Genomic DNA, 11692 nt, shown 5'->3' with positions numbered 1-11692 from the left:
CCCCCCCCCCAAGTCATACCCCTGTCCCAAGCCTCCAACTTGGTACTGCCACCTTAACCGGTCCTACATGTCCACCTTCCTTCCTTTCCACCCATCTGCTCCACGCTCCCCTCCGACTTATCACTCCACCCACACCTTCATTTACCTATGACATTCCTAGCTACCTTCTCCCCACCCCTGTCCCATTTATCTCTCAGCCCCCCCGACTCACAAGCCTCATTCTTGATGAAGGGCTTATGCCAAAATGTCAATTCTCCTGCTCCTCGGATGCTGCCTGACCTGGTATGCTTTTCCAGCACCCCACACTCAACTTTCATCTCTCTAGTTTACTCTCTCTAAGAATCCTCCATTGTGATATCCTTCGTTGATGAGAAATTTAACAGGGTGGCTGAAGGGAATGGTTACCCCAAACGGATGCTAGACTTTTGTGGGCAGCTTTTTTCCAGGTAACCAATGAGCACTGTTGACCAGAAATTCTGGGCTTTTATATTTAGTTCATCATACAATGGGGGAAATAATCGTCTGGTCACAGCAACATGGAAAGTTGTAATCTATAAATGCTTAATGGGTGATGTTTTCATGTTCAGGCAATTATAAGAGTTTGCTACAACTTAAATTGTTTATTCCAACAAATATAGTAGAACAGTTAGTTCCAGCATTTTCATGGTAAAACATTGCAATAGTTTTGGAAGACATTTGACATGGATGGAAAGATTTTTCAATTCAAATGCTATTAGAAATTGTGAAATGCTTATAGGACTTTGAATTGAACATTCAATCAGAATTTCACAGTTTCACTTTACAAAGCACATCTTCAAGATTTGATTTCGGAGGGAGATGTGACCTGTACCTTTTGTTTTTATTTAAGCACTGCAAACAAATCTACAGATGCTGCAAAGAGAACTACATGAGGAGTACAATCAACTGAGAGTTCTTCAAACTCAATTAACTAATGATTTCAAAAAGGTAAGTAAAGTAATTCAGTGTATCCAGAAGCAGCAGTTGTTTTTGAAAAACAAAAGCAATTTGATTTTCTCCATAAAATTCTTACTGTTAGCCATGTTTCTGTTGGTAATATATTTTGGTTCTAATTCAGATCTTTCCGGGTTGAAGTTCCATTGCACAGATTTGGTGCAAACTCTCCTTTATTCATTCATAGGTTGAAGGCATTGCTGGCTGGACAGCATTTATTGCCCATCCCTAATTGACCAGAGGGCAGTTAAGAGTCAACCACATTGCTGTGAGTCTGGAGTCACATGTGTCCAGACCAAGTAGGGATGGCAGTTTACTTCCTTAAGGGACATCTACTGAATTTTAAAATTTGTTAATACAAATTCAATCATCTGCCATGGTGGGATTCAAACATTAGTCCCCAGAACATTATCTGGGTTTCAAGATTAACAGTCCAACAATAATACCACTAAGCTATCGTCTCACTCATAGATCTGGGCTGTGCAATGTGCATTGTTAGAGATGATGTCTTTCAGATGCAACGTTAAACCAAGGCTCTGTGCATCTTTTACATCCAGAAATGATCCCATGGCAGTACTTGAAGGAAAGAAAGTTTGCCTTGTATCCTAGACAGTGTTTGTTTATTCCTCATAAAATTTCTCTATATCCTGGATCAATTGAGTGAACTTCCTGTGGACTGCCTACAGTGCCACTGTAAATTCTCCTTGGATAAGGGGACCAAAACTCAACACAGTATTGTAGCTGTGATCTGGTTAGCTTAGTGCTTTGCATTTTTCAGCAAGACTTCTCTCTTTTTTCACTGCGCCATTCCATTTTAAAATAAGGGACAACATTCAATTTACTTTCCTTATTATCCACTGAATTTTGGCAAGTTTATTATGACTCATGAATAAGAATCCCCAAAAACCTTTGCTCCAGCTTTCTGCAGTTTTTCTCTATCCAAATAGCATTCAGCTCCACTGTTTATCCTATCAAAATATATAAGCATATATTTCCCTACATTATATGCCATCTGCCAAGTTTGTGCCCACGCACTTAACCTGTCTATATCCCTCTTCAGACTCCTTGTTTTTTTCTTCAGCACTTGCTTTCCCAGCTATTTTTGTGTCATTCACAAATTTGGCTATAGTACTCTCACTTTCCTCATCCAAGTATGAATATATATTATAAGTAATTGTGGCCCCAGCGCTAATCCCTGTGACACACCACTAGTTACAGGTTCCCCCTCTATCTCAACTTTCCATCTTCTATCAGTTAGCTTATCCTCCAGCCCTGCTCTTTTCCTATTAAGTAGCCTTGTGTACCATTTTGATATTCAAATGTATTACATGTTTGTCCTTTGTGGTTCCCCTTTATGAATCCTGCTTGTTACCACCTCAAACAATTATAATTAAACTGTTAGATATGATTTCCTTTTTACAAGGCCATATTGATTCTGCTTGATTATATTGTGTATTTCAACTGCTGTACTAGTAGGCTCTAACATCTTCCAAATGACAGATGTTAAGCTAACCAGCCTATAGATAGTTTTTTTAAAAAAGAATCTCCACCTTTATTCAATAATTTTCAATCCTCTGGGACTTTGCTGAAATCAGAAGATTCTTGAAAGGTTGCCATCAGTACATCCATAGAACATAGAACATAGAAAAATACAGCGCAGTACAGGCCCTTTGGTCCTCGATGTTGCACCGATCCAAGCCCACCTAACCTACACTAGCCCACTATCCTCCATATGCCTATCCAATGCCCATAAAGAGGGAAAGTCCACCACTGCAACTGGCAGGGCATTCCATGAACTCACGACTCGCTGAGTAAAGAATCTACCCCTAACATCTGTCCTATACCTACCACCCCTTAATTTAAAGGTATGTCCCCTCGTAAAAGCTGACTCCATACGTGGAAAATGGTTCTCATGGTCAATCCTATCTAAACCCCTAATCATCTTGTACACCTCTATCAAGTCACCCCTAAACCTTCTTTTCTCCAATGAAAACAGCCCCAAGTGCCTCAGCCTTTCCTCATACGATCTTCCTACCATACCTGGCAACATCCTGGTAAACCTCCTCTGCACCCGTTCCAGTGCCTCCACATCCTTCCTATAGTATAGCGACCAAAACTGCACACAATACTCCAGACGAGGCCGCACCAGAGTCTTATACAACTGCAACATGACCTCAGTACTCCAGAACTCAATTCCTCTACCAATAAAAGCCAGTACGCCATATGCCTTCTTCACAGCACTAGTTGCCTGGATGGCAACTTTCAGAGATCTGTGTACATGGACACCAAGATCCCTCTGCTCATCCACACAACCAAGTATCCGACCATTAGCCCAGCACCCTATCTTTGTAGGAGGTAAGTGTCACCACTAGTGTCCCTGCTGACTTAATCGGCAGGAACTGCACCCAATTCCAGCTCCTCAAAAACCATGTTAGGGAACTGGAGCTTGAGGTGGTTGAAGTTTGGATTATTTGGGAGGCGGAGGAGGTAATTGAAAGGAGTTACAGGGAGGTAGTCATGCCTTGTGGCCGCTCCCGTCAATAACGAGTATACACGTTTGGATACTGTCGGGGGGGACAATTTACTAGGGGTAATCCATGGGGTACAGCTCTCTAGCACAGAGACTGTGTGTGTTGCTGCAAAGGGAAGGAGGCAGATGAGCAGAGCATTAGTTATTGGGGACTCCATAGATTAGATTAGATTCCCTTCAGTGTGGAAACAGGCCCTTCGGCCCAACAAGTCCACACCAACCCTGCGAAGAGTAACTCACCCAGTCCCATTTCCCTCCGACTAATGCACCTAACACTATGGGCAATTTAGCATAGTGAATTTAGCATGGCCAATTCACCTGGCCTGCACATCTTTGTGATTGTGGGAGGAAACCGGAGTATCCATGCAGTCACAGGGAGAATGTGCAAACTCCACACAGTCACCCGAGGCCAGAATCGAACCTGGGACCCTGGTGCTGTAAGGCAGCAGTGCCAACCACTGTGCCACTGTGCCGCCCAAAGCACTTTGATGATAGTGACCACAATTACTTAATTGTGACTCAGTACTCACATTGACAACAATGTCCTGTTCCTGATTGAATACTGACGAAAAGTATTCATTCAGTGTCTCCCCAATCTCTTCAGCCTCCACACGCAACTTCCCACTACTATCCTTGACTGGACCTATTCCTACCCTAGTCATTCTTTTATTCCTGACATACCTATAGAAAACCTTAGGATTTTCCCTAATCCTACCAACTAAGGACCTTTCATGTCCCCTCCTTGCTGCTCTTAGCTCTCTCTTCAGATCCTTCCTGGCTACCTTATAACACTCAATCACCCCAATTGAACCTTCACACCTCATCTTTACATAGGCCGCCCTCTTCCATTTAACAAGGGATTCCAATTCCTTATTAAACCACGGCTCCCTCACACGACCCTTTCCTCCCTGCCTGACACTATCTCAGTAGCCATTTCCTTTAGTATCCGAGGATGCATCACATCAGGTCCAAAGAATGTTTTGGTGTTTAGATTCATTAGTTTGCCTAGTATTTTTCTTTAATGTTAGTTGCATTTATTTACTGTCTATCTGTCTGTCTGTCTCTCCTCTTTACCCAGTCTGTCACCCCAAATGTTCAGAATTTTTGGAATGCTTTTTGTGTCTTCTAATGTAAAGTCTGACGTAACATATTCTGTCAGCTCTGTGCCATTTTCTGGTTCCCTGTTATTGTTTTCCTAGGTTCATTCTCTAAGGTCCTGCATTCCCTTTGTCTCTTCATTTCTACATTCAAAGAAGTTCCTACTGCCTGTTTTTCTATTACCTGCTAGTTTACCCTAAGTTTATTTTCTATGTTTTTTGTCATCTTTTGTTATCTTTTAAAACTTTTCTATTGCTCTCGTTTCCCTCTTTGCCACAATGCATGTTTGTTTTCTTTCAATTTGAAACTGTCCTTAACTTCCTTAATTGACTATGGTCAGTTTGTCCCCTTCCTGGAATCCTTCCTCAATAGGATATATCTTTGCTGTAGATCATGAACCATTTTGTTAAACGACTGCTGCAGTTGATCAACTATCTTTTCTCAAGCCACCTCCACTCTCATTCCATTGTGATTACCCTCAAATTTAGGACAGACATTTCTCTCAAACTGTATGCTAAATTTTGTCATGTTATGGGTTTTTTCCACCTAGATGATCTTTTACTCTGCAATTTATTAAAAGTGCCTCATTACATATTATATGATCCAAAATAGCCTGATCCCTGGTTGGATACGCAGTATATTATTCTTGGAAATTGTCCTGTAAATACTCTAAGAATTCATCCTCATGACTTCCTCTGCCAATCTGACTACTCGTAATCAACATGAGAATTAAAGTCATGTGATTACTATCCTTTTTTACATACCATCATTATCTCCTGATTTAATCTTTCTTCGACTGTATAGCTACTCTTAGAGTGCCTATATATTATTCACACCAGTGTCATCTTTCCCTTTCTATTTCTTAGATCCAGGCAAATGGAACCTGCATCTTCCAATCCAAGATAATTTCTAGCTGTCATATTTATGGATCCCTTACTAACAAAGCTATCCCACCACACTTTCCTTTTTGCCTGTCCTGTTGAAATGTCACATGCTCCAGCTTTGATCTCCTTGCAATCATGTATCTGTAATGCCCATAAGATTACACCCATTAATCTCTATTTGCATCATTAATTAATTTATTTTGAGTTCTAAGTGCATTTTAACAGTCACTTGTTTTGCCTTTTTCACATTTTTTTTCCTCCTTTGATCCCATTTGCTGTGTTTTTTTTAGTGCTTGTATACTGCCCTAATTTTGTCCCTAAATGGCTGCTCTGTAATGCTGTGATCTCCTTTTGCTTCATATCTCCTCTCCAGAACCCCTCCACTCAATTAACTTAAAGCCTGCTCCACAGTCTAGTTATTTGATTCGACAGGACACTGTTCCCAACACGTTTCATGTAAAACCTGTTCAACTGAATATCTTCCTTTTACTCCAGTACTAATGTCAATGCCCCGTGAATTAAAACCCATTTCTCCTCTATTAATCTTTGAGCCATGCATTTAACCCCTTGATTTTATTTACCCTATGCCTGTTTGCCTGTGATTTTGGTAGCAAACCTGAGATCTAACTGTTCAAAATCTTTCAACAGAACTTTTTTCTAGTGCTATCAATGTTGTTGGTATCACCATGGATGACCACATCTGGACCTTTCAAGCCCTGAAGAGATGTCCTTAACACTAGCAATGGACAGGCAACCACAGCCTTTGAGTCTCCCACTCATAGTTGCAATATAATTAGAGAGCTAATTATATTGTCCCCTACCTCTACTAAATGCGTGTTCTCTCCCCTCACTTGAAGAACTTCTTGTAGCATGGTGCTCAGTCACTTAATTGGGAAACAGTTTTAGCTTGTTCTTAATTAAACTACTCTTTCACTGCAACGTTTTGTTTTAAAAAATCCTGTTTAAGGCCAGCTACTACAGAATTTAAACTGCATCCTTCTTCTTAATGCCAGCTACATACTAAGTTAGAGTAAATTTTCTTATCAAGCCGTTTTCTTATCTAAACTTTCTTATCAAGTAATGCATGCAGTCTGTTCTAGTACCACTCATGTTGTTACTGCCTTACAGCAGTGTAGAATACCTGACTCCAGCTTTTGAACCTATAGTTCCATGCACCTTAGAAATGGTTTTATTGGCAAGCTCGTAATAAGGACCCAAGTTACTTGTTCATTATGCTGAAATAGGGTACATCAAAGCCATCCTTGCTACCCTAAGTAGATAATTTATTTCTGTACATTCGCTGTAAGTCATGAGTGGACTCAAGATTGGTTACTTTTGTCCTACAGTTGGTTGGATTACCCTGCAAGAGCAATACGTGAAACTAGCACTTATACACTACTATTATGCATTTGCAAAAAGAGTAGTGTTTGCCATTAAGAGGTTGCTGCTCTCTAGCCAGTAAACAGTCTGCCTATCATACAAATGAGTAATGTGGTATTTGAGTTTCACTCTGGCTAGACATTTAAGCTGTTCAACCCAGAGACTTTCAGATGACATCAAACATTATACAAAAACAAGCAGATGCAAAACTCACAACAGTGACCAACATTGGATGTGATTCTGCATTTGGAGAACATTTGCATATAATCCAGTGCTGGCACTTTAGGAATATTTGTTTGGCTCACATTATCGCACATTTGAATGTATTGACAGTTACATACATTAATACAGAGTCCTGTTCTTTACAGAAAGACACAGTGTATACATACTGTATCTGTTTCAACATAGTAAAATAAATGACAGCCATTTTTTGTTCATTTCATGGAGCAGTACCTTGACCAATCAGAATTAACTTGCCTTGTTTAAAATTTAAACAGAACTTGGCAGTCAACTGCCAAGTTATCTTTTACTGGTGCATTCTCCATGGTAATGACTCCACCAATCTAGAGTTTGTATGCCAACTACTTTCCCCTTCGAGACAGCATAAATGAGGCTTTTCTTTTACTTTGGTATTTCTTGCAAATTGTGCATGAGGAGAAACTTTGACAAAATGTATCTCTTTTTGCAGCAATCTCTAATAGATTGGTTTAGGATTTGCTATTATATTGATGGAAACTGTCATCAGTCAGTCTTTACTGTGTAAAACGCTAAACAAAATATGGCATATGCAATGCAAAGTAGTAAGCTGAAAGTTGCTATCAGTGATGGCTTACTCTCCAAATCGCCGATGAAATCAATAACAAATCAGCGATTTGAGGTCAACTCCAACTTTTTGCTGTCTGGGTTCACGTCCCACCTGCTCCAGAAGTGTGTAAGAGTATCTCTGAACAAGTTGATTTTTAAAAAAATCTATTCTTGCTGTTAAACCATTGAAAATGTTAAGTCATGTTGATTAAAGTGTAACTGATCATCTAGATAATAGCATCCTCAATCATAATTGTTTTTAAACAGCTTCTCTGAGATGGAGACACTAGTATTGTATGTGTGGAACTTTGTAAGTTGGCAACATTTTCTTCGGTAGATAGTAAGTGTTGTTTTATTGCATTGATTATGAAATTTGTGCTTTTATCTGTGGCTCCTTTTTTTACTGAGTCATTGAATGAGAAAATTGCTGGTCAGAGTATAATTTATTCGCCATTGCTAATTGCACTTAAGATGGTGATGGTGAACCACCACTGAAGCGCATGTGGTGTAGGTTCACCGACTATTTTTAAGAAATGAACAGAAATATGGATTCATATCAATATGATGTATGACTTAGAAGGGAACTTGCAAGTTTTGGAGTTTCTGTCCATCTGTTGCCCTCATTCTTCTCTGTGATAGAGGTTGCAGTGAAAAGAGCCTTGCTTTGCTGCAGTGTATCTTGTGAATGATGCACACTGATGTCACTGTGCACTGATAGTGGAGTTACAGTTGGAGGGATGAGGTCTGAGGACGGAGGTGCGGGATGTGGACGAGATGCTTTGGAGGGCATCTTTAACCACGTGGGAAGGGAAATTGCGGTCTCTAAAGAAGGAAGCCATCTGGTGTGTTCTGTGGTCCAAGCGTAACAAGGACAGAACGCCCCTGGTTAGGGCAAGAGTTATAGCTGAGGGAAAGGCAATTATGATATAATTAGGCAAGATTAAGGATGCATAGGATGTGGAAGGAAACTACAGGGGTTGGGCATAATTGAAATGTGGAGCTTGTTCAAGGAACAACTACTGCGTGTCCTTGATAAGTATGTATCTGTCAGACAGGAAGAAGTGGTCAAACAAGGGAGCCATGGTTTACTGATGAAGTTGAATCTCTTATGAAGAGGAAGAAGGAAGTTTATGTAAAGATGAGACCTGAAGACTCAGTTAGGGCACTTGAAACTTACAAATTAACCAAGAAAGACCTTAAGAGAGAGCTAAGAAGAGTGAGGAGGGGACAAGAGAAGTCTTTGGCAGGTCAGATCAAGGAAAACCCTAAAACGTTCCGTAGGTATGTCAGGAATAAAAAAAATGACTAGAATAAGATTAGGGCCAGTCAAGGACAGTAGTGGGAAGTTGTGCGTGGGGACCTATCCATTCCACCCTTCCCCCCGACCTATCACCTTCATCCCCCCCCCCCCTCACCTATTGTACTCTATGCTACTTTCTCCCCACCCCCACCCCCCTCTCACTTATCTCTCCACCCTTCAGGCTCTCTGCCTGTATTCCTGATGAAGGGCTTTTGCCCGAAACATCGATTTTACTGCTCCTCGGATGCTGCCTGAACTGCTGTGTTCTTCCGGCATCACTAATCCAGAATCTGGTTTCCAGCATCTGCAGTCATTGTTTTTATCTAGTTGAAGTTGTCAAAGTTGCTATCTAAATTATAATGCTATGTATTAAATATGAAAAGATTTTGAGAGAATGTAATCATCTAGAAATTGAAATTAACAATTTTAAAGTTATGGTGTCAGTGTATGTGCTATAAATGCAAAACCTTGTTTCATTTTTTTTATAATTGCAGATTGAAGACCTCCAGTCTGCTTACGTAAATTTGCAATTGCAAAGCCAAGAAGAAAATGCTAGTTTACGAATGCAGATAGAAAGTTCACGTGCTAGTTCTCAAGACCTTAATGGTATGCTATGTAACTTTATTTAGCAAATGAATGTACTTGGAGTCAAAACTGTAATTTGTAAATGTAAAATAGTAAAGTGTACTGGTGTGAGGGAAAGTAAATTTCAAGCTTGCATCGTTAATTGAAGGACTGCAATAATCCACTTCTCTTATCTGCCTGTATTGTTTAGATCTTAAGGAGCAGTTGCGGGTCCGGTCAGCTCGGCTTGAAGAGATTGAAAAGATAAAGCTGGAATTTTGCCAACAGAAAGCTGAGTTGGAGAACCAGCATGTAGACGAACTAAATGATCTGAGGACTTCTCATGAACAACAATGCAAAGAAATGGAGAAGAAGTACATTGCAGAGATTTTCTCTCTGCAGGAAAAACTACAGAATTTAACTAGTTTACTTTCTCAGTGCAGGTATGAACCAATTTTATTCACCGTTTGAAATAGAATATTATACCTTAAAACATTTAGGGGAGTATGTTCAAGGATCAATACAAATCAATGTTTTTAGCATTGTGGCAACGTCACTGGTGTCTAATTCACTGATGTCCTTTATGGAAGGAAATATACTGTCCCTATCTACTCCTGCTCACTGACCCCCAGTTTGGGTTCTTCCACAGCCACTCAGCTTCTGACTTCCTTACAGTCTTGGTTCAAACATGGTCAAAAGTGCTGAATTTCAGAGGTGAGGTGAGATGAGAGTGACAGCATTTGATTTCAAAGCCACATTCAAACAAGTGTAGCATCAAGGAGCCCTAGCAAAGCTGAAATCATTGGGAATCGGGAGAGAGTTTGTGCTGGTTAGAGTCATATCTGGCATATAAGAAGATAGTTGTGGTCATTAGGGGTTAGTCAGCTCAGTTCCAGGGCATCTCTGCAGGAGTTCCTCAGAGCTGTGTCCTACCTCCAGCTATTTCCAGCTGCTTGATCAATGAATATTCCTCCATCATAGGATCAAAAGTGATGATTGCACAATGATCAGCAGCATACATAACTCTTCTGATACTGAAGCAGAACATGTTCAAGTGCAGTAAGATCTGGAAAAGCGCAGCAGGTCAGGCAGCATCAAAGGAACAGAAGAATCGACGTTTCGGGCATAAGCCCTTCTTCAGGAAGGCTTATGCCCAAAACATCGATTCTCCTGTTCCTTTAATGCTGCCTGACCTGCTGCGCTTTTCCAGCAACACATTTTTAAGCTCTGATCTCCAACATCTGCAGTCCTCACTTTCTCCCTGCAGTAAGATCTGGACAATATCCAGGCTTGGGCTGACAAGGGCAAATAATTCTTGTGCCACACAAATGCCAGGTAGGGATCATCTCTAATAAGAGACAATCTAACCACTGCCCCTTGTTATTCAGTGATGTTACCATCACGGAATTCCCATTATCAATATTGTGGGTTGCCATTGACCAGAAACTCAACTGGACTTGCCATATAAATACAATGGCTATTAGATCAGGTCAGAGGCTAGGAATACTGCAGCAAATAACCCACCTCCTTACTCCCCAAAGCCTGCTCACCATCTACAAAGGAGAAGCCAGAGTGTGATGGAATACTTTCTATTTGCCTGGATGGCTGCAGCTCCAAGGGCAGCCAAGAAGCTAGGCACCATTCCAAGACAAAGCAGCCAGCTTGATTGGCAGTGTATCCACAAGCACCCACAGCCTCCTCCACTGACATTCAGTTGCAGCAGTGTGAATCATCTACAAGATACACTGCAAGAATTCACCAAAGAGTCATAGACAGTACCTTCCAAACCCACTTCTAGTTCACCTAGAAGCACATGGACTGCAGATACATGGAAACACCACTACCCGCAAGTTCCCCTCCGAGCCACTCACCATTCTGACTTGGAAGTATATCACTATTCGTTCACTTTGGTTAGGTCAAAATCCTGGAATTCCCCCCCCCCCAAGGGCACTGTGGGTCATGGTGTGCAGCGGTTCAAGAAGACAATTCATTACCACCTCCTCAAGGTCAACTAGGAATGGGCAATAGATGTCAACCTGCCAGTGATACTCACATTTCACATGTGAAAAAAGAAGGCTGGACGTTGTGAGGGTCCAGACTCTCAAGAGTGGGGCTGGCTCTGAAATACTATCTGATGCTATCTGACTGACCTCTGACTTG

The 11692-nt window shown here is 41.0% G+C and overlaps 1 protein-coding gene across 8 annotated transcripts in view; it reads left to right on the top strand.

The window, feature by feature from the left end:
• Window positions 1-11692, top strand: part of akap9 (A kinase (PRKA) anchor protein 9) — a 261473-nt gene that overhangs the window by 82342 nt on the left and 167439 nt on the right. For all 8 annotated transcript variants that reach the window (XM_043690268.1, XM_043690265.1, XM_043690267.1 and 5 more), the window contains 3 exons: window positions 869-966; window positions 9463-9574; window positions 9744-9975. In XM_043690268.1, coding sequence (XP_043546203.1) covers window positions 869-966; window positions 9463-9574; window positions 9744-9975 — 442 coding nt within the window. The remainder of the gene's footprint in view (window positions 1-868; window positions 967-9462; window positions 9575-9743; window positions 9976-11692) is intronic.

The sequence above is a fragment of the Chiloscyllium plagiosum genome, chromosome 5, assembly GCF_004010195.1.
Source record: "Chiloscyllium plagiosum isolate BGI_BamShark_2017 chromosome 5, ASM401019v2, whole genome shotgun sequence".
Classification (NCBI taxonomy): Eukaryota; Metazoa; Chordata; class Chondrichthyes; order Orectolobiformes; family Hemiscylliidae; genus Chiloscyllium; species Chiloscyllium plagiosum.
This window is presented reverse-complemented; position numbering and strand designations above follow the sequence as displayed.